Source organism: Dasypus novemcinctus, chromosome 15, assembly GCF_030445035.2.
Source record: "Dasypus novemcinctus isolate mDasNov1 chromosome 15, mDasNov1.1.hap2, whole genome shotgun sequence".
Classification (NCBI taxonomy): domain Eukaryota; kingdom Metazoa; phylum Chordata; class Mammalia; order Cingulata; family Dasypodidae; genus Dasypus; species Dasypus novemcinctus.
This window is the reverse complement of record NC_080687.1, coordinates 60,497,053-60,521,566: the sequence shown is the minus strand read 5'-3', so window position 1 is coordinate 60,521,566 and position 24,514 is coordinate 60,497,053. Positions and strand designations below refer to the sequence as shown.

General features: G+C 33.1%; 1 protein-coding gene across 30 annotated transcripts in view; it reads right to left on the bottom strand.

Annotated features, from left to right (window-relative positions):
- The window catches only part of MYCBP2 (MYC binding protein 2), a 263,861-nt gene that overhangs the window by 120,215 nt on the left and 119,132 nt on the right, over positions 1–24,514 (bottom strand). For all 30 annotated transcript variants that reach the window (XM_058276528.1, XM_058276529.2, XM_058276532.2 and 27 more), the window contains 11 exons: positions 23,355–23,547; positions 22,615–22,889; positions 19,098–19,319; positions 17,409–17,600; positions 13,570–13,776; positions 11,439–11,570; positions 10,141–10,319; positions 7,679–7,821; positions 6,393–6,493; positions 5,529–5,747; positions 975–1,200 (listed from right to left, as the gene is read on the bottom strand). In XM_058276528.1, the coding sequence (XP_058132511.1) occupies positions 975–1,200; positions 5,529–5,747; positions 6,393–6,493; positions 7,679–7,821; positions 10,141–10,319; positions 11,439–11,570; positions 13,570–13,776; positions 17,409–17,600; positions 19,098–19,319; positions 22,615–22,889; positions 23,355–23,547 (2,089 nt within the window). The remainder of the gene's footprint in view (positions 1–974; positions 1,201–5,528; positions 5,748–6,392; positions 6,494–7,678; positions 7,822–10,140; positions 10,320–11,438; positions 11,571–13,569; positions 13,777–17,408; positions 17,601–19,097; positions 19,320–22,614; positions 22,890–23,354; positions 23,548–24,514) is intronic.

Sequence of the window (24,514 nt, the reverse complement as noted above, 5' to 3'; positions counted from 1 at the left end):
GGTAGAAAACAGCCATGTGAAGTCAGAGGCAAAGACTGGAATGATGCATCCATAAACCAAGGAACATAGGCTTGCACGCAGCCATCAGGAGCTAGATAGAGGCATGGCACGGCTTCTCCCTCAGAGACTTTAGAAGGAACCAACCCTGCTAACACCTCGATTTTGGATTTCTAGCCTACAGAACTGAGAGGGAATAATTTTCAGTTATTTTAAGGCACTCAGTTTGTACTACTTTAACATATAAGCCTGAGGAAACTAAGAAACTACTATAATCCCTTATACTGGCATCTGGTTTTCCTGATCCCTTTCCAAATGAAGTAATGAATGAATGCATGAATGTGTGTACCTTATAATGAATGCTAATAGAAATATGATTTATTTTGGTGTTATATCATTTTTCAAACTCTTCTTTATTTCAGATACTGTGGATTTCCCTATTTAAAAGACACTTCTGACTAGAAGGAAGAAGATTCTGAATTCAAATTGGCTATTAGTTTGAGATCAGATAAGCAGCTACAGTTAATTGGTAACATTTAACAGATGACATTTTGAAAACTTAAAAAACTTTATTTAAAGGAAGACAACAGTAACAGCAGTAACGTAAACATCTTCCCCCCCACAAACCCTCAAATATACTGAAAACTTCAATAACTTTAACACAATTCAGCATGTAGTTGATGAATTCTCTTGAAAACTCCTTAGTAAGTTCTTAAAATTTAGACTTATTGGGGAAATAAAAGATAGAATTCATATTTTCTTTAGTCTGGTCCCAAATATGTAGATTCTTCAATATTAACTCTGTTTTGGTCAGGCTAATCTTTTTTTTTTTACAAGATCCTTAAAACATTCTTTCCTCTATAAATTAATCTAAAATGAAATAGTTTTAATGATGAATCCTTATTAAATGTACATTATCATAAATGTATATATTTTACCATATGAAACCGAAGAGAGAGAAAATAAAAAACACTTACCTGGCAACACTAAAACCATAGTAGGCCACCCAGTGGATCCCGAAAACTTCTTTAATTCTATCCATGAATTAAGATTTTCGTGAACAGATGCCAGTTTTGGTCCATATCCTGCATTCTGAACAGTTCTAACAGGAATCAACAAACGGAGGACATCTTCTGACTGTGCAGTACCACACTGAGGGTCAAACTCAATTGTCATCCACCTTACACATTCTGGGAATGTTACCTGAGGCCAATAGGAAAAAGGACACTTGCATTTTTTAGGAAGGATTTGGCTTTTGCTTTTACCAATTTGAGAAACAGGACATCATACTGTAAAGATTGAACTTTTAAAATTTAAGTAGTAAAATAAATTTTGAGCAAGAAATTAGAATATTTTAAATATGATTAGAAATCAAAATATTAATGTTCAATATCAATTATCCCCACCTCCCATTATCAGTATTTACTACTCTCTACCTAATAATAATAGGTTGAAGTTGCATTGACAGGATGTTTCTAAGTACACATCGAAAGCATTGAAAAAATATTAAAGTTGTTTAATGTTCCACAAATATTCACCTATAGTAAATTCTAAACTATGATTTTCTTTGTGAAATAGTTTATTTATATAATAAATTTTCCATTTCACTCAGTATGCATGTAAAGAATATAAGTAGGTAAACCAAAATATAATATACTTGATGGTAAAATATGAAAATATATTAATGAAAATGAACAATTCATGAAAATATAAAATACTGACCATTTTTAGGTTATCTACCATTTATACTTTCTGCTACAAATGCTTATCATTAGCAAAAAAATTCCACAACTTCATATATTATGAAAACAAATGTCAAAATAAATATACAAACACACTTGATAAATGCCTAGTTTTTAAATATTTTCTTCAAGGTTTACTGTAGAAAACAGTTTATATAATAACTTCAGATGGCACATAATTACATGTGCTTTAAAGGGCACTATCAAGCTTTTGTCACAATTGTGGCAGAGACAATCCTGGCATAATAGTTAAACACAGTTAGCGGTACCATGCCAAATAGTAACCTGTGAATTGTTTGTAGGATATGATATAAGCCTTAACATTTTCCTATGTATGATATTAATCTAAAAAAATTTACCTAGAATGAAAATAGTAGTCTGGAAACAACAGATATTTTAAGAAGAGGATTAACAAAGTAATCTCCATACTGTGTCTAAAAGAGAAGAAAAAGACTGACTACAATATATATATTGAAAAAAGGAAAACAACAAATGTTGGTGAGGATGTGGAGAAATAGAAACACTAGTTCACTGTTGGTAAGAATGTAAAATGGTGCAGCTGCTCTGGAAAACAGCTTGGCAGTTCCTCAGGTAGTTAAATAATTATGATATGATCTGGTAATCCTACTTCTACGTATATACCTTGAAGAACTGAAAGTAAGGACTTGAATAGATATTTGCACACTGATGCTTATAGTGGCATCATTCACAATAGTCAAAAACAGGGGAAGCAACTCAAACGTCCAGCAAAAGATGACTGGATAAATAAATATGATATATACACACACTGGGATATTGTTCAGCTGTAAAAAGGAATGAAGTTCTGATACATATGATAACCCTGAAGACACTATGTTGAGTGAAATAAGCCAGACATGAAAGGACAAATATTGTATGAACTCACAGATATGAAAAAATAAGAACAAGCAAATTCAGAGAGCTGGAAACTAAAATACAGGTTTCCAGGGGCAAGGCAGGGGTAGAGAATGGGGAGGGAACGCTTAATTGGTACAGAGATACTGTTTGGGGTGATGGAATAGTTTTGGTAATGGATGGTGATGATAGTAGCACAATGTTGTGAATGTAATTAACTCCACTGAATTATATATTTGAATGTGGTTGAAAAGGGAAATGTTACATTGTATATATGCTAAATGAATAAAAAAATTTTAAAAACCATTAGACGGTACAACATGAATGCTAATGTAAACTATGGACTATAGTTAATAGTATTATAATATTCTTCCATCAATTGCAAGAGAGGTACCACAATAATGCAAAGTGTTATTATTAGGGAAAACTGTTTCTGTGTGAGGGTGTATATGAGAACTCTGTATTTTCTGTCAATGTCATAAAAGAGAAAGGCTAAAGAACCGTTTTAGATTAAAGAAGATAGAAGAGACCTAATAACTAAATGCAATGTGTCATTCTAAATTAGGTCCTGGATACAGATTTTAAAAAATGATATAAATGCCATTATTTGAACAAATTGCAAAATGTTTATCTGGTAATCTTGATATAAACTCTGATAATACCACTGCATTAGTATTAAATTCATGGCATTCAATGAGGCATTTTGATTATTACAAAAAAACTTCTGTGTCCTTAGAAACAAGGTGAATGGCCATGACGTCTGCAACTGACTCAAATGGTTTGACAATAATAATAAGTATACAGAGATAAATGCATCAAATGTGGCAAGATCTTAACAACTGGTGGACCTAAATTAAGGGTATGTGGGTATTTATTGGACAATTTTTGCTCCTTTTCAATAGACTGGAAGTTTTTCAAAACAAAAATTTAGAAATAAGTAATGAACATAAATATCCTATATCTATATATCTCTACAAATGGGTATCTGCATCTGTGTGCCTATATTAATAGAAATAATGGAAGGGTAAACTATAAAATTAAAATAAAACAAAATGTTACCTATGAGACGGAAGGAAGGAATGGATAAAGAGGAAAGAGATGAAAGTTAGACTACGTAGAATACACACTTTTATAGACTGGATTTTGTCAAATATAATTCTATTCAATAACCAAAAAATAAATTCTTAAAAGCAATTCCTAGAAAGATAATAAAATAAATAAAATAATACATGAATACAAATATATATCCAATTAATGGCATAATCATATATGGAGGAATTATTACAAATTACTCTAAAATACAGTAATTTGGCTGTACATTCTTTAGGGAAATTACCCAAAGGACAAAACAAAACAAACAAAATCCCACGGAAAATAACAAAACAAAACACATACACACAAATGAATAATTAAGTGATTTTTAAAATTTTAATATTCCCAGAGTCATTGAGAATAGGGATTCTTGATGTATGAGAAAGGAGATTCAGATACATCACCCTATGGTCCTTATTTTGAATTAGAGTCATCAGTATAAACTCACAGATATTATATCTTAAAAAAATACATATACACATAAATGTGATTTTACATATATATAAGCATACACATAAATATATATACATATATAAACACATGTATAAATAATGTCTATAATTATATTCATATGTCTTTGTTTGTGTGATGGAGGGTATTAAATTCTTTCTACTATAAAAATCTAGAAACAACGACCAACCAAAGCAATGAGATTCCTAGTAGCAGATGTGATATTTTAAAAATCTTTTTCCCATTAAAAGGAACCAGGCACTATGGAAAAATGCCTGGGTCCAGATCTGAGTCAGGAAATGGAACAACTTATACTAGACTGCAAGGAATTATGAAAGACTAGAGGAGCGGGTCTACAGTACTCTGGAGGCAAGCTAAGTGTGTCCCATCCAACAAAGACATATAATCCAGATTCTTCAACAACAAGAACAAAAAAAATTCAAAGGAAAAAAAGAGAGAGAGATGGAGAGGGAACCATAGATTTAAAAAGACTTAACAGTCTTTCATAGATTTAAAAAGACTTAACAATCACAATGTATGGATCTTATTTGGATTCTAATTCAAAGAAACTATTAAAAATTTGAATGACATTTGATGATATTAAGGAATTTTTTCAGAGTAATAATATTATAGTTATTTTTAAAGGATATAATATTAAGGTAATATTTAAGAGATACAAAACAACCAAGGAGGGGAGGAAGAAGATGGCAGAAAATTAAACAAGTTTAACCAAGAGTACTGTTGAATCTGGGATGACAGATAAATGGAGCACACTGTATTCATTTCTCTACTTTTCTATGTTAAAACTTTTCTACCATAAAAAGTTTACTATTTAATAACACAATTTAAACTTATAATAATAGAAGACGACTCCTTAATTTACATGATACAATTTAAAACATAAGGAATAAGGATTATGAACACTCCGTAATAACAATATTAAACTTATGTTTTATAAGTAAACTTTTTTTTAATGTTATAATAAATTACTTCAGAGCCCATATTGGATATGTAAATTTTCATATTTCAGGCTGTGGTATAAATTTTGCTCAGTTAGAAAAATAAGACTTTTACATTTTAATGCTTATATCCACTATTATTACAATATACAACATGTACTTTTGGATATATAATGCACTCTACAAGAGCAAGTCTCATAAATCCTAAAAATTTTTTACATACTTTAAAGATAAAAATTTTGTCTAATACCCCCTTTATATAACTGATAGTGATATATGCTGGTGATATCACATGCTAATTCAAATATTTTAAGAGAAGTTATATATCTGAACATATGCAAAATACTCTTTAAGATGTATTATGCAACATAAACCAAGTTTTAAATTTAAATCCTTACTAAGAATTATTGCCTACCTTGTAGTGCATAACACCTGCAGGTTTATATGGGTGCTCACTCTCTATGACAGCATAGTGATTAGAGGTTGTACACGCAGAGAGGCCTTGTTCAGGCTGGTTTCCAGTGGTGCTATCTGTTGACTGATTAGGATTGAATGAAGGAGGCGTATACTTCTGATTCAGAATGGCAACTGAGGGAAGCAACTGTTGAACAAGGCCAAAGACTTCTACAGCAACCTAGCATATTTTAAAAAAAAAAACCATACTAAATGAGATAATGTAAAAGTACCTTTAAATCTAAGAAGCACTATAATTATGGGTTACCCTTATTATTAACAATTTGTTTCTAGAGTTTCTACTAGCTAAGGTAGCATTCAAAGAAGAATTTGTTTTCATGGATTCAAAAGATTTGCTAGTCTATATTTTTAAGCACTTCTGCATTTTTGTGAGCTGTAGTAAATTAGGTTTCACTAAATATTTAATTATGCTAAGGAATCAACAGCTATGATTTCTTGCATGTCTTGAATATTTCACTATTTAAAAAAATCTTCTGTCCTTTTACATTGTTATTGATACTCACGATGGAGAAAACTTGGTATCAACCTCATAAATTTAAAAATCTGTTTTCTTGATCTTTCCTTACATATAATAATTTGAAAATATATTTCCAATTCCCAAATTCTTCAAATGAAAAGCCAGTATGAAAGCAGAATATTTGAGTAAACGATACTAAGAACAGAGAGGTTTAACTAGTAATTTCTACCATTTTAATGTCTATCTCTGTTTGGTATTCAAATATCAAAGTAATTTTTAAGGAAAGATAGAGTCTAAAAAAACTAATCTTTCAAAAAAGATTCAAAGTTATAGAATTAAATTACATACCTTGGGAATAGCAGCAGCTACTGGTCCTATGTAGGCTATAATAAGGGGTAGCAGCATAGAAAACAGACTGGAAGAGCTAAGCAGTTCTGGAATGTCATCGGCTAAAAAAGTCATTAAAAACATAGAAGGTAATTTTGTTGTAATGTATATAAACTATACTAAATTTATAGTCTGCTCTTGTGAGCAAAATTATAGTTGACACTGATTACTTATAAAAAGGATCTGGCATTGTTTGAAGGGTTTTATTTACATGTGTTATCTCAAGGAATTCTCACAACAAGATACTTTATTATCCCACCTTTCATAAGAAGAACCAAGGCACACAGTGTTTAAATATATTGCCTAAAATCACACACCTAGAAAACGAGAGAGTCAGGATTAAAAGCTACGGTAATAGAGTCATGATTTTAAACCACTACTCTTGGAACCACAAATTGACAAATGTGTGACATTAGGCAAAATACTTCATTTGTCTGTGCTTCAGGTTACTCCCTTGCAAAACGGGATTATTACATACCTCTTGCACTGGATGTCCTGAAGACCAATTGAGTTAATATGTATAAAATGCTTAGAACAATGCCTGCACAGATTAAGTGCTCCAAAAATATTTGCTGTTATTAAGCTACAATGGCTTCTGTTTCTCCAAGGAAATTATTCTGCTGATAGACAGTTTAGTCATTTACTAATGAACACAAGTGCTAGAAAGGTTGAATGTAGATAATGGAGACCTTTATATTATAGGCCAGTATTTCCATAAATACTGATTTCTATATGTGCTATTGCATCAAAATAGACTGGGCACTTGTTTAAAAATATATTCTTAGCTTAGCCCAGCCTGAACCTCTGGAGATGGGCCAACTATTGTTCTATTTTTAGTAAGCTTCTCAGGTGAGTGTGAAATGCAATCGGGTTTAGAAAGAAATGTTACAGAAACAGTAAGGCAGAGGGACAACAGTGAAGGTTTTCAAAAGATAGTTCTAGTATCAGTGTGGAGGCTAACTAAATGGGGAGTGGGGAAAAGTAGCAGTGAAATTAGTTAGGATGCTATCCATCCATGAAAAAGCAGATTAAGTACTTGAACTGTGGCAACCTGAACTACGGTAGAGGAAGAACAGAGAGGGGAACACAAATTGGAGAGCTTCCACTAGGAAGAATTCACAGAGGTTAATTTAGTCAAGTAGATTTTGAGGGAGATGTTCAAGGTGACCCAGACCTATGGGTGGATGGTGATGCTTTTTAGATTTTTTTGTTCTAAAATACAACTATAAAGAAAAAGAAATTCTTACCATCAACAGCAAGAGCTCGGTGCAAGAGGTCTTTAGCAGCTCGAACAACAGTGCTCACCACAGAGAGAGCTCTGCTACAGTTTTTATCTTCTTCATTGGCTTTACTCAGAAGTTGTGATTGTAAATCTCCATCAAACTCACTCCTATAACAGCAGTAAACATGAATTTACTACTCATGTGGTAAGAGGGAAATAATCTAACTCTAGGAATCATATTTAGAGCAGAGCTCTTCAAGTTAAAAAAAAAAGTAAATATATAACTATGTAATTTCAGGGAATGATAAAGTCTTTGAAGAAAAATAAAGCAACACAAGGTCATAAGGTATATGGTATTATGTTAAATAAAACCAAGGGGAATCTCTCTGATGAAATGATGATTAAATAAAGACCAGAATTATGTTAAACAAAATAAAACAAAAAATCAGGCAAAGATCTGAAGGAAGAGTATTCAGTGAAAAAGTCTGACAGGAAAAAGATTGGTGAGTTCAAGGAACAGAATGAAGACAAGTGTTGCTAGAATGAAATGAGAAAGAGGTAAGAAAGGTAAACAGGAGTCAAATCATGTGTTGCTATTAAAATGACTTTACATCTGATAGTAAGTGGGATGAGAAGCTATTGAAGGGTTTTGAGTAAGGGAGGAACATAATATGATTTACATTTTGTAAGATCATTCTGGATGTACTGGGGAGTACTGAGGACAATAGTGGAAAAAGGGAAACTAGGTAGGAGGTAGTGGGAGCTTGGATTAGACCTGATTATAGGAGTGGTAGAAGGGGTCAGATTAGGACATATTTTTAAAGTATAGTTGCCAGGACTTGTTGATGAAGTAGATGTGAAGGGCGAGTAAAGAGAAGTCCAGGATGACTCCAAGGTTTTTGGTTGCAACAGTGGATGGAGGAGAGGCAGTGCTTGGAAATAAACCTAAGATGTCTATTAGACAACTACAAAGAACATCCATAAAGAGAATACATGAGGCAGTAATTAAGTGTTGTCATCTGAAGTCCAATTTCCTGCCTATAAATTCCACAGGCAGTACTACAGTTCATTAGAAGTGTGACTTTGGGCAAGTTACTTAACTGCTCAGTTCCCTGATCTATAAAGCAGGGCTACAAAAAGTGCCTACCCTCATGGGATTCCTATAAGGATTAGCTGAGAAATCAGAGATAAAGCACTTAAAGTATTGCCTGCCATAGAGTAAGTGCTCAGTATACATTAACTGTCATCATCTTCACTATTGCCACCAAATGAAGATGTCTAAGAGGGAGTAGGATATTCAGTCTAGGGCTTAGAGGAGACCGAGGCTAGAAATATAAACTTGAGAGCTAGCAGAGTAGAATAAAATTTCAATCTAAGGTGTTGGTAGAAATTACACAAAAAACTAAAACATTGTATTTTGCATAAAATATGAAGTCTGGATAGGAGATGCTGCCAAGGGGCTCTCTAGCTTTGCAAAATATGTAACTTTTCTTTTGGGTACAATATAGTTTTTAATCAATGATTTGAGAAAGAGAAGAATGTACTATTTGTTGGAGTGTTTATGTAATCAAAAAAGATCTAAGGTCTTCAGAATTGGGGTAAAAAGACTAGAAAGCTTTTTTTATCTCAGCAGCGTAACACTATACAGTTGTTTAAGTTCTGTTATTTTATCGAATTTCACATGGAGAAAGGACATAGAAAATCTATATATAGAGAATTGTTTTGTACTAATTACCTAGGCATTGCCCCCAGATAGTTTATGAAGGAAATGGAAGAAACAGCAAGCCCCCGAAAGCGATATGCAACTTGAATGATTTGAAGCTTAATCAGGTTAAGACAAACATCATGACTAGGACTCACTGCTACCTATGATGATTCTTGCCTAAGTTGCTAAAGAAAAATTCAGACACAGGGAGAAATGTATATTTGAAGGTTTTTTAATCCAAAGGTTGTTATCATTCTTTATTTTTCAATTTTAAATAAGGAATGGTTTTAGAATAAAATATTATAAGAAACATAAGATTATATATATAATTTAGGGTCTCAAGGGCTACCATGGACAGGCACAAAATTTACAGACATCGAAATACTCTGTAGAATAAATAACAGGATCAAGTCAACATCATGACATGGGTAGAGTTGATCCAATCATTAATTTCAGATACTTTAAAAAAAGAAATGAATTAATTCTATTTAGATTTGAAATTACAGATCAGAAATTATAGTTGACAGAAATAGCACATATGACCAAAATAAAAATGTTGATGATATTAAAGAAATAATGGCAAAAAAACCTCTTTATCTACTTTTATAGTAAACACTGAATTAAAAACAAGGCTTTTTTTATGAATTAGTACAAGTATGTGCAAGGAAGCTATATTGTATAATTTAATTATAACTACCCATTTAGCATTTTTCACCTTTATAATAAATTGTATATGTTTTATCACTTTATAGTATTTCCCTTATCTCTCTCCACACATCTACCTGTAGTATAGTATCTGTGGAATCTGTCCTCTGGTTTGGTTTGTGCCATTACTACTCAAGCTGCATGTGCTGAATGTAAACGTCACACCGTCAGGGCACTGAACTGTGGTCATTCCTCCATCTCCATTGGCTGTACGGCTTCCATAGTTCCTCAAACGCACAGCATATTTAATATTTTCCTTCACAATAAAGATGTAAAACATACTTATATTTATTAGTAATATATTTCAGATACACAAAAAGAACTCTAGGACCAAAATGGGCAAACATAATAGAATTTTTTGCCATATTTATAGACAATTTGAATGAATGAATTTTTAATGCATCAGTAGTGATGGCTGCTAAGACAGAATGCTCATTATTTGACAGAAACTGTTCTAAGCAGTTTACGTGATTTAACTAGATGAGTCCTTAAAATGACTTAAGACTTAAGTGCCATTATTATCCCTATTTTATAGATGAAGAATCTGAGGTAAGAGAAGCTAATTAATTTGCCTAAGGTCACACAGTCAATAAGTGATGAAACTGGGATCTGAACACACTCAGTGGAATTCTAGTTTCAGTTCTTCATCACACTCTGAGAGTATTAAAATTAAAAAAATATTTAAAATGCATTAATTATTTACCTTGATCCTTTTAATTTTTTAAACAATTTTTGTTTTGGAGAAAAATCTGGGTGACTCGATTATATTTTTATTTTAAGAGACAGCAGAAACAAAGAGAAGAGTCTGTTTTGCTAAATAGCTATTTTTAGAGAATTAAGTTCTACAAAAAAATAATTTAAATAGTTAACACTAACTATTAAGATTACCTGTTTTTTAAATGAGTTTTGGTACAATAAGAGAAGGAAAGACAGGGAATATTTGTTGGGTTTCTATAATAGGCCAGACTTAGGGAGGAAGGTGCTTTAGCTCTATGATTTAATTAAATCTGAACCTAACAATAAACACTATTACCTTTCCCAATCTACAGATGAGTCTCTAAGGGATTAAATGACTATTTCTCCAGTGTCTTAGAGCTAATATGTGGAAGAAGAATAACCTGAACCTAGGTTGTCTGACTCCAAAACCTAACAATACTTTCTACTATGCCAGACTTAGAGAGATACTATGCAAAAATATTATACAGTGCAATGAACACTGGAGGTACTCCATAAACATTTGAAGCATCATGTAATGACAACCTAGAGCTATATCTAAAAAGAAAATTGACAGAATATATTTCACTATTTTTAAATGTATTTTTAAAACCACATGGTTTAAGTATTATTTGAAACAGAAACATTTCTTTGAAATTACCTTTAACGGAACAACTTTGTCAAGTCTGATTTCAGCTATATCACTGGGTGAATCATCTGTTGTATAGGTTCCTTTGACTAATTCTAGAGATGTCCACCTGTGGGAATGAGTTGAATCGCCTGCATGTTCACTCTAATGAAAGCAAAATAATTATTTTGTTAGAGTTGTTGTCATCTCAAAATAATTCTGCAAATACAAATTTAGTAACTTTCGAAACACCTTTCAAATTTCCTTTCGATTAATGGGTTTATAAAATACATAACAAAATTCTAGACACAGACCCATTGCCTCCTTTGGAATGCAACTCCAATTGGGAATCTAAAGTAAGATTAGATACCTTCTCTTCCCAAGAAAATGTCCACATGCTCATACAATTTTGTATGCAGTTTGTAAATACCTCTTGAAGCCTATGGACACAGTTCTTAATCTTCAAGAAAAATTATAAATGCTTTATCACTACAAAGTACTTTTCTTCAGGTAACACATTAAAGTGATTAAAATTTAAAGTGATTAAAATTGTAAAATTAGCCACTAGCATTTCCTCATACACACTAAAGAAAATAAATTTTGGTACCATAAATCTTTCACTTTTTTTTTTTAAGACTTATTTTATTTATTTATCTCTCCCTACTCCCTCATTGTTTATACGTGCTATATCTGTTCTTTGTTTCTTCAGGAGGCACCAGGAACCAAACCTGGGACCTCTAATGTAGGAGGGAGGTGCCTAATCTTTTAAGCCACCTCTGTTTCCTGTTTTGTTATGTATCTCATTTTTCCTCCTGTCTCTTGTTGCTGCTTCTTATCATGTCAGTTTGCCATGCCAGCTCACCATCCTGTCGTCCTCTTTAGGAGGCACCGGAAACCTCTGCTCCCTGCTTTGTTGTTTCTCTCATTATTTTTTTCTTTTTATGTCTCTTGTTGCATCATCTTGTGTCAGCTTGCCATGCCTGCCTGTTGTGCCAGCTCACTGTCTTCTTTAGGAGGCACTGGGAACTGAACCATGGACCTCCCTTGTGGTAGGTGGGAGCCCAATCACTGGAGCCACATCTGCTTCCCATAAACCATTCAATTTTATCTGATCTTCTGAGGAGTTCACCACCCAAATCATATAAATGGGCTTTTCTCACTTGATGTCTTAAAGTACTCTCACACCTTTATAAGAATGCTATATTTATCTACAGAGTATAAAAAATAATTCCAATCAACTGCTCCAAAATATCAAGCCACAGAGATGCTATTTAGTAGGAAATGATTTACACATTATCTTTCTATACAATTTTGATAAAGCTTTGTGAAAATAAAATACTCTATATAATTTAGAAAATATAACAAGACATAACTAAATGAATCAATAAATACTGTCCTTACTAAGAATTGTCCATTTGCATTCTATGACAAAAATTACTTACTCACTGATACTGTTAATATTACCAGGCTGAATATTATTTTTTCTGTATCTTGAATATGGCAACTGAAAACAAAATCATTCATGTTTTTGCTATATAATCAGAGGCAATTAGTTGTTGTTGTGATAATTTCTAATTTCTAATCGTATCACATTTCAGATTTATCCTGAAAATGCAAATATAGGAAGGAGTGATCCAAGGTGGCACACAGCAACCAGATAAAAATCATTCTTTTCCAATTCCTTTAATGTCTTCTATCCTATGAATGATTTGCTAAACCAAATGATAGGAGACCAAATAGTGAATGTTCCTTTCAATGGAGCCAAACTGCTACAAAAATTTGGACCAATTCTAGACACTGATATTTTGCATGGGGAAGTTAAAACAGTACTACAGAAGTTAGGCCAAGATAAAGACACAGATGACAAATACTTTGCCCAGGAAGATTTAAGTGTTTGGTGCAAAGACTGAGGAAGGTAGATTTTCCTGTGAAGGACAGTGATGAGCCCAGGGCCCCTGGGGCTTACAAGAACCACTTCTTGAGACCTGGAGGACCTGGAAAGAACACTGGGAAGGGACTAGCATATCAGCTACATGTAAGTAATTAGAGACATACTTGCACAACTGGAAACTGCTGAACTAATGCATTTTTCTGCATACTGTTATAATGATGTTAAGTTCTGATATACAACCCACAAGATGAATGCTGTAAGAATGATACTTACATCATCAACCAATACCTCTAATTCATATTCATGAATTCCACCTCCTCCATAGACAGAGAAACCAACCACAACTATCCCAGGTTTGTCTACTGAAAAACAGATTGCATCAGGGGATCCATTTCCGGTATTCCAACTTCTTCCCTGACTCGTTTTTGTGAATCGGTTAGCACTGGCTTTTACAGAATGGAGAGAATTAAGTCCATCGACCTGTGAACAACAAAAGCAATTACATCAATAGTTTGTACCTGAACATTAATGATATTCAAACAAAAACCATCCAAAGGTTTCCAAGAAGTCCACATTTAATAAATGGCTTTAAACCTGCCCAAAAATATATTCTCTCAAGAGATAACCAACAATAAAACCAGACTTTATGATTCTAAATTCACAAATCAATGTCAGAAAATTGTCTTTTAGTTATGCTAAAAAAACTTTACTTTTTCACTTAATTTAGGGAAGCAGATGTGGCTCAAGTGATAAGGCCTCTGCCTACCTTATGGGAGGACCCAGGTTTGATCCCTGGGGTTCCTGGTGAAAAAGAAGAGAAAGTGTGCCTGCGCAGTGAGCCCAGTACCCATGCAGTGAGCCGAGTGTCCACGTGGCGAGCTGAGTGTCTATGTGGTAAGCCAAGTGCCCACGCAAGTGCCCATGTGGTGAGCCAAGTGCCCATGAGTGCCTATCTGGTGAGACAGTGCCCACACTGTGAGCCAAGAGCCTGAGCCAGTGTCTGTGTGGTGAGTCGAGTGTCTGCGTAGCAAGCCAAGTGCCCATGCAGTGAGCCAATGCCTGTGTAATTGAGCCATGCAGGAAGATGATGATGCAACAAAAGACAGATGAAGGGGAGAGTCAAGGTGAAGCACAGCAGAGACCAGGAACTGAGGTGGCACAATTGACAGGGAAACTTTCTCCACATCAGAGGGTCCTAGGATTGAATCCTGGTGAATCCTTGAGGAGAAAGACAAGAAGAAGAGAAGACAAAAAGAGAAAGAGATACAGAAGATCACACAGTGAATGGACACAGACAGCAAAAACAGCAGAGTGGAGAAGGGGAAGGGGAAGGAAAAAAAAGTAGAATGTCAGACCTATAAACTTCAAAGTTATCACAGTCATAACATATGAATGAATTATCACTCACTTTGAAAAGATATATAAAAAATTTCATCAACATCCTATAGAACAATGGTTTTCAAACTATCCTTCACAGAACTCTGGAGATTCTGTGGGTACAGGTACACATGGAAGAGGTGGTCCTGAGGTCCCCTCCTCCCTCTCTTCAACTAGTCCATCTTTCCTCTTATCTGTGAGTTTCTAATTAAGACTTTACTAGAAGAAAATGTTCTGTGTCTAAAGTTTGAATACCATTAATATACGAAGTGATATTATGATAACCTAACATTCAATATTTGAATCTAGTACACATACTCATCCTTATTAATTACGGACTTTCATTAGGAAGGATCAGAGAACTTGTTCTGGTTTGAAACTGCTTTTTTAATTATGGAGGCTGTTTCTCACCTAAGTTGGTCCCAGAAATTTCAGACTTATCAGAGGGAAAAAATGGAAGTTTATGATTTTAGCAAGAATTATAAACTGCCCTGTAAAAGAAGAGAGATTCTAAGCCAGGGCTTTTGGGAACTAAAATTTAGTATGTTAGCCACCCTGGGGCAGTTTGATATTATTGATTAATTTCAAAAAGAAATAACTGATTAGGTTTGTAAACTGGTGTGTTCCTCTGGGCTAGTGATACCCTTACATTGTATTGAATTCAGAGGTTTCACTTTTACTTGATTAAATTATGACTAGGGCTTTGATTGCGCCACATCAGTAGGATGTTGAGTCCCTGCCCCCGTGGTAGGCAGGGACTCACAGAGAAAATGACAAGGCAAAGGAGACAGTTGGAGTTTTGATACTGGAGCCCTGGGAAGTAAACACATAGAGAAGCAGTTACATGAGGAAGGAGAGAGGGCTCCATTAGACTTGTCAGAGGCCCTGAGAAGAGAGCAGACCATTAGCCTAATAGTCTACAGCTGGTCTTATGGAGAGAGCAGAACAGCTGAGCAGAACAGCTGAACCCAGACAGAAATGAGCCCTGAGAGAGAGAGGACACTTATTCCAGCCTATAGCTGATACTGGAAGAAGCTGGGACCACGAAGCCTGAAGAGGAAGAGGAAGCTGGAACCTTTGCAGACACCAGCAGCCATCTTGTTCCAACACGTGGCAACAGACTTTGGTGAGGGAAGTAACTTACTCTTTATGACCTGGTAACTGTAAGCTACTCTAAATAAATACCCTTTATAAAAGCCAACAAATTTCTGGTATTTTGCATCAGCACCCCTTTGGCTGACTAGTACACACACTGAAATTTTGGAAAATCCTTTTCATTATAAAGGTAAATTCCCTGGGGATAACTAGATAATAAACTTCTGAGGATGACCTATGCACTACAGACTTTCCTGCATCATGCAAGATCTAGTACAGAAGGGAAGCATATTGTAGGCATTCATAATTCTTTGTTGCATAAATAAACAAAATTTTTCTGACAAGAACTTCAGTGGCCTCCTAGGCCAAAGTCAATGCTAGCCAAGAAAACTAGGAACTGTTTCCCAATGTGAGCCAGTAAAATTTTCTTATATATATAATCATTCAGAAATTCTAAGAGCTTAACCTATTACTTTGAATCAGAAATGAGTGTAGACTGAGTGGGTTGATTCAGAATAGATTCTAAAGTAAATTTATAAATAAGAAAAAACAGACTTTGAGTTGTAGTAAGAAATTTGAGAGCTGAGGCCACTGAATACATGCTAGTTATTAAACTTTAATTGGAATAATATATTAAACACAATTTTCAAAACCAACCAACCTACTGTGAGCTTTTTGGAAAAAATAATAGGAACATTTACCAAATATAGTCAATACATTTAAATAAATTACAAAGCAGAGGAAGTAAAGCAGTGAAATGGTGAAAAATGATGTCACTTTACAAAACATAAGGCACTTTAAAATGTTTCAGAGTGATTTTCACAAACAAAATATTTGATCATTAAAAAATTCTGTGAGGTAAGATAAAAATTATTCCCATTTTACATATACAGACATACCTCGTTTGATTGTTCTTTCATTTTACTGCACTTCAAGATAATGGGTTTTTTACAAATTGTGGCAACACTGCACAGTACCATTTTTCAACATCATGTACTCACTTCATATCTCTGTGTCACACTTTAATTACGGTATGTACATTGTTTTAGTAGACATGTTATTGCTCACTTAATAGAGTACAGTATACTGTAAACATAACATATATACACTGGGAAATCAAAAAATTTGTGTGACTTGCTTTATTGTGATATTTGCTTTATTGCAGTGTTCTGGAATCGAACTCACAATATATTCGAGGTATGCCTATACATTTGTCTAGTGTCAATAACATGGGTTAAGATATGAACCTCTTTACCTTTTTTACACTATGTGTTTATTATTAGTGGTCTTACTTCTACACATTTCTCCTTAAGTAGCAATTGAACTTTGCTTTTCTTGGAGTATGGCAGAGTGGTTATGCAACTGGGTAGGTGAGAACCTAGTCTGATAAAAGTATACTTCATACTAATGTGATCTACCAGGAAAACTGTAAGGGAGAGGAAGTAAATAGAGAGTAGAGAAGAAGAATGAGGAAGATGGGGAAAAGTCTAGCTTGGGAGTTTTTAGAAACAAACTACAGTAGAACTGCTAACCCATTAGTATTTTGGAATTAGTTTCTGCGAAATCTAAATATGTGGAAAATGAAATGTGGGAATTTTAAACATGCTTATTATCCAATCTCAAAAGATAAAATGGACTACCTCAGATCCCAGCGCTGATGCTGTCAGTTCACTAACAATACTGGCAAGTAATCCACAGGTGTTAGAGACTAGGTGGGAGGAGAAGAGTTCATTTTCTCTCCTCAGGCTGTTCCTCACAGGTAACACAACAATAACCAGCATTTTCTCCAAAACTTCACGAAAGCTTGTTATGCCTGAGATATTCTCTTCACTCTAAGATACATGACAAGACAAAGGTCCAAGATATTGCTTTATTTTTCCTTCACATTAAGTACCCAGTTACGAAATCTTGTCTTCCTACATGATATCTCTAAAAATCAGATTTCAGTCTATTTCTATAAGTTTATCCATGTGTATGTGGAATTACTATATTTACGTTCACTTTAAACTTTTCTAAATTATTAGTCTCCGTGTATCATAAAAGGGCCACATATTTATAAGGTCTTTGTGTTTTTATTAACTGTGAGTTATTTTCCCATATTTTCTTACTTTGCTTTTCCTTAACAATCCTATATGACAGACAGAAAAATATTCTTCCCATTTTAAAAGCTTTTCTATAAGGCAAGATTCCAATCTGAGATAACTATTCCTGGTATATTTAGAGCTAAACTGACAGAAATCATTTGTGCAAATCTATTATTCTAACAAAATTCTATTCGTATATGCAATGTAATAAAAACATGGAATTCTTCTATAACTATTCCAATGAGGGTTTTTTTTTTCAGGGCACAAGGGAATGAATCCGGGAGCTCATATATCAGAAGCAGGTGCTCAATCACTGGGCTACAACCACTTCCCTCCAATGAGGTTTTATTCTATTGTATTCAATTTTCTAAGTGGAGATCAGAAAATTCCAAAGTCTACCAACGTAAAAATTTCAAGATAAGACCAAAATTTTGATAAAGACCAAAATTTCCCCCCAAAGTTTGAAAAAATAATAAATTTAGCTGATAATGTGGAATAAAAATTATTTATCTGCTTTATCTCTCCTCTTTTAGCCCAATGAGGGAGCAAAATTATTTCCTCAGGGTAGGCAATTGTGACTAATGAACCTTTCATTTTACTGTCAATTAGGGAAATCAAACAAATTTTTTATATATAGATGTCACTGAAATTTTCCTCATAATTTTTCTGTTGCTTCAAATCAACAAAAGTTATTATAAAATAATTATAATTATTCTATTTTCTAGTCCCTGTCTCTCTTTTTTAATTCCGATCAACTTTGGAATAATTTTAAGTGGTTTAATGTATGTCTTTAATTTTTCTCCATAGTGCTTTCTAATAAACCAGAAGCAGTTAAAAAGAATGTTTCCTACACCTATTTTTTTCAGTGCTTATTTTAACATAAAAAAATTCTATACAGAAAATATTTTTAAAATTCTTTATTTCCTTAGAGATCCATCAGGGTAATCTAAAATATTTTATGAAAAGATAAAAGATTATTTATAATATCTGCAACTTACTTTTCAAATTGTTCAGTGAAAAACACATGCAGTTATTCATTGAATAACACTTCCAAATTTTCTATAGGTTAGGGATTATTTTTAAAAAAACATGGAGAATATAGGTAAATATGAGAATATTTTTTTTCTTAATTTAAGCTCTCCTTGTGAAACAGATCATCAACATTTACCATATAGAATAAGAACCAAGCTAAATATGCTTCCACTGCCTCAAAAAATAAAAACAAAATTTCAGAAAAAGACTCACCTGACTGAGTTTTTCCATATGTGCCACCAAAAGAGGAAAACGGTGCACTAGTGTTGAATCATTCTCTGTGCTAACTTGTTTAACAATTGATCGTAGTAGCACTTCTCCATCATATGCAATAGGGAAGATAGAAGTCAGCTTAACAGAAGTATGACATAAAGCTGACATAACAGCTGCAAGGAGTCGGCTACTTGATGTCTTGAAATTTGCTTCTTGAATATCCTATTAACACAAACATATGCATACCCCCAAGAAATATTGCACCATTATATCCAAGTTTCCAGATATATAAGATGACCTTTTAAACTGTACACAAAGATTTCAATCACTGTCAGTTTTCCTGTCTTACCTAGAATATTATATTCTAGAATACTATTATATCAATACTTAAACCATTATTACATCAATATCTTGAAACACAATGTTATTACAGTTATTACTCAATGAAGATGGAAAATTAAGGTTTGTTAAGAAAAATCATCTTCCTCCAGTAAATGACTTTATATATTTATACATCCTCAGAATCAAAGTTTCTCTCTATCACTCTTCTCAAGGAAATATTTTAAAAAGGCTCCAATTAGTACACAACTAAGGCATTTCCAGTAACAAATACTGAAACTATTTTCCTCAAATAAATAAATGATTCAAATTGTAATTCTGTGCTATGGTAATAATATTTCACTAAGAGCACAAAATTATGGCATCAATTGCATAGTTTATTCAGAAAAGTGAGTAGCATCTCTGTAAAATTTTATAAAGAAGTATTTCAAAACTTAGCAATATAAGATATCCTCATTCATAAAAATCAAGTACACATTGCTTACTTCACAAAACATTTGTGTTACAAAGTCAAGATAAAAGAAAAGCAATGTTGCATATGTTAAACCACTTTTAAGTTAGCCTGTTTGGTTTAAAGGAAAATAACAGCTATATCATGATGGGCAGATTTTGTAAGAGATTAAGCCATGCATCTACTTGTCTTGCTCCAGGAAATCGAATGGTAAAGTACTCTACTACAGGGATCCAAAAGTGTCTGCCCAAATGTCACCACTGGAAGTAGTAACAAGAATACCTTTTAACTAGTCTGGGTTGCCCTGGTGATGACAATGCATTTTATTTTATTTATATTTTAATTTTTTTGCCAGGACTTCCAATGTAATGTTGAAAAGATGTGGTGAGAACAGACATACTTTGCTTCCAAATTTAGGGCAGCAGTCAATATCTCACCATTAAGCTTGATGTTAGCTATAGAGTTTTTGTAGAGATCCTTTATCAAATTGAGGAACTTTCCTTCTATTTTACTTTGCTGAGAGTTTTTGAAATCATACTTAAGTGCTGATTTTGTTAAATATTTTTTGTTTATCAAGAGGATAACATGATTTTCCTTCTTTATTCAGTTAATGAATTATATTACACTGATTTTTTTTTCTTTTTTATTGTGGTAAAATAGATATAAAATTTTCCTGCACTTTCTTTCGCTCTGGGTGGCTCTCCTTATGGGGTGCACTCCTTGTGCGTGGGGCTCCCCAGCGCGGGGTCACCCCTGTGTGGCGTGGCACTCCTTGCGTGCATCAGCACTGCGCATGGGCCAGCTCCACACGGGTCAAGGAGGCCCCGGGTTTGAACTGCGGACCTCCCATGTGGTAGACGGACACCCTAATCACTGGGCCAAGTCCGCCACCTAAACCATTTTAAGTATACATTAATTACACTGACAATTCTGAATTTTGAATATTAAAATAAGCCTGCATTTCTGAGATAAATTCTACTTGGTCATGATTTTTATCTATTTTACATATTACTGGGTTTGAATTGATAATGTTAAGAACTTACATCTATGTTTTTCAGTGGTATTTGCTTGAATTTTCTTTTCTTGAATTATCTTTGTCAGATTTTGGTATCAAAGTAACTTTAACCTCATAAAATTAGTTAGGAAGTGTTTCCTCCTGTATTTTCTGAAAGAGTTGGTAAAGGATTTATATTATTTTTTATTTAAATGTTTGACTGAATTAACGAATAGACTTGGAGTTTACTTTGTGTGAAAGTTTTTGATAATGAATTCAATTTTTTAACGGATATAAGACAATACAGATTTCCTATTTCTTGTTAAGTCAATTTTGGTAAATTGTGTTTTTCAAGGAATTTATTCATTTCATCTAAAGTTGTAAAATTTATTGGTAAAAAGTTGGTCATAATATTCCCTTTTTACGCTTTTAATTTCTGTTGAATCTAAAGTGATATTCCTTATTTCATTTCTGATAATGGTAATTTTTATTTTCTTCCTTTCTTTCTCTCTTTTGATCTGGCTTGTAGGAATTTATAAATGCTGTTCATCTTTTCAAAGAACCAGTTTTTGGCTTTGTGGATTTTCTCTATTATTTATATGGCTGATTTCTGTACTTATCTTTATATTTCCTTCTTTCTACTTACTTAGGGTTTACTCTGCTCTTCCTTGTAGCTTCTAGTAACGTAGATTACTGATTTAAAATCTTTCTTCTTTGACAGAATAACCATTTAAAGGTATGATTTCTCTCTAAGCAATCAATGCTTTAGCAGCAACCTACAAATTTGATGTTACAATTTTATCTTTCAGCTTGAAATATTTTCTAATTTAATTTGTGATTTCTTCTTTGACCTACTAGATACTTAGAAGTTTTGCTTATTTTCTAAATATTTGGTGCTTTTCTTGATATAGATATTTTGCTGATTTAGAATTTCATTCTATTGTGGTCTAAAGACAGTCTTTAATTATTTTAAAATTAATAAATTAACAAATATTCTATGCCTTATTTTAAAGGCTATCACAGGATGTATCTTGGTGAACATTTCATGTGTACTTTTAAAAAAAATATGTACTCTGCAATTGTAAATACTGTTTTATAAATGCCAATTAGGTCAAGGGGTTCGTCAGCATTGTTCACACCAGCTGTGTCCTTACTTTCTGTCAGTAGCTCTATTAATTATGAAAGCGGAGTGTTAATGTCTCCACCAATGTGGATTTCTCCCTTTAGTTCTGTCAGTTTTGTGCCTCATGTATTGAAACTCTTATTTGGTGCATGTACATTTATGAAGGTTTTATTTTCCTCATGAATGAATGAATAATGTTCACCAAATCCCTGTGCAATACCCAGTTACCATAAAGTTCACTCAGCTCTTGCTCCCTACGGCTTTCACCTATGTAGAGGTGACAGGGACTGCCACTTTGGTGCTGGCCCTGCTTGTACAAACTCAGTTACTCAGTCTTCTTTCCATCTCATAAACATATATACTCATCTACTTACTCATTCAGTCTCTCATACATTTAGGAGAAAATCAGCAGCTGCACAGTGTGCCTGCCAATTTTATAACAAAATGTTAAAGCAAACAGAAAATAAAACTTTAAAACTTTGATTATGCAAGTTACATATACCAAACTAATTGCCCAATTTACCTTTTCTCAACATTAGAAAAATTGCTTATTTTCTTAAAGATTATTATGCAATGTATCAGATTTCAATATTTTACAAACTTAAATTACCTGATCCAAACAATTCAGCAGATCACAGAGGCAAGCCCACTGTAAGGCTGGAGTTGGATAGAAAGAATGAAAACAGGCAGTAAAAGTATTATGACACTCCTGAAGGACAGCTTCTAGGAGGCTCAAAGGCTGACTGAGATATCCTTGAGGATCATTATCCAGCTTCACCATGCAGTGATCAACTCCTTCTGATAAAATTTTTCTTAACAAAGTTCTGGTTTTTCCAATACACTCTGCTAATTTGCTAGTTTCCTCGACAACTGCTTTTCCTGTAGCTTTGGGGGAACAAAACAGATAACAAAATGTGTTTTTTATGAAAACATTCAGTATATACTCTCCTAGATAGCTAAAAACTAAAAGTCTTCATAAACTAGAAATAAAACAATTTAGAGATTACGTGTGGACCAAAGTTAATTTTTTTTTAGTCTAAAGGGAGAAAAAAGTGGTGTCAATGTTTAAGTCTAAACCAGTTGTCAAATATATCTATTTGACAGAATTTTTAAAATAACACTTTATTAGAGTATTAAATTTAACCAGGATATGATGTTTTCAGAATAATATATATTCTATTTTATTCTCTACAAACAATTATACAAGTATTATACAAAGCCAACTTTCTCTCTTCATTCTGGGAACAGGGTAAAAGCAGCTGGGACTCCAAATCTCTTGGTCATCCTACTTAAATCTCCTCAACGTCTCAAATATTTTGTCCTTGAAGTCATTTAAAAAATGCATCATACCTGAGACTGGGTATATTTCACAGGTATAGACACGCAGTAACCTCAGACAACAGGTGCCCACAAAGCGCAGTCTCTCTAAATCTAGAAGTGTAGCTGTGAACTGGAATCCTTTTAATCCTCTAAGTTCTTCAACTCCTAAGACTAACGTGGTCCAGCTCCAGTGAAGAATACTGAGCAATGATTCAAAACATTCCTAATCCAGAATATTAAAAAACAGATAAAAATTAGTCCAAATGACATCATACCTTGAATCAAATGGAAAGATAATGATATTCATTCAGACTTTTACCTTGAATTTTTTTACTTGAGTTTTGGTAGCCTGAAATAATAGTCACTCTATTATTTTCAGTAACATACTATTAAAAATACCTTTGAAGTTCGATGAAAAAGGTAGTTAGGCATTTATAAAAACAATGTTCTCCAATATTTACATATTTAAGAATTCCTTTTTAAAAAAATTTTATTTCTTATTTTTTAAAAATTTTTATAGAAACTTTAGTTACATAAATGTTACATAAAAAATATAGAGGATCCCCATATGGCCTATCCCCTCCCCCTACAACACGTTCCCATATTAACAATATCTTTCATTAGTGTAGTACATTTCACTTTTAAGTTTCCCTGATACCAATCTGTCTAGTTCATTGTATTGATAAGGAAAAAAAATGAAAAACAATTATAAATACATGTTCACTTGAAAGGAAAATTACATCATCACTGTACTATTACAGAGAGAAACAAAAATACCCTAATAACAGTAAATAATATTTTAGTATTAATATCTATATTTTAATATTAATAAGATTACCAATAAAATATTAATATTAAATTCAATATTTTTAATATTAATATTAAAATAATATTTTTCACTCCCAAATTTATTTCAAGAAGGTGCTGATAATGACGAAATCTTTCTTTGTAACTCACCAAGACTGGAATAAGATGAAATAGCCCAAATGAATGCATATTCTGGATGTCTTACATTAAAGAGAATATATTTGCATTTTCACAACAATTATATGTTGAAATAAACTCACGGAATATGTTATCATGACATGTAACAAAAGAATTCACACAAGCATACATACTTAGCCTATTCATTTGAATCTGAGCTTGAACATTCAATACATATAATCAATAGATAAAATTTCTGCGATAGA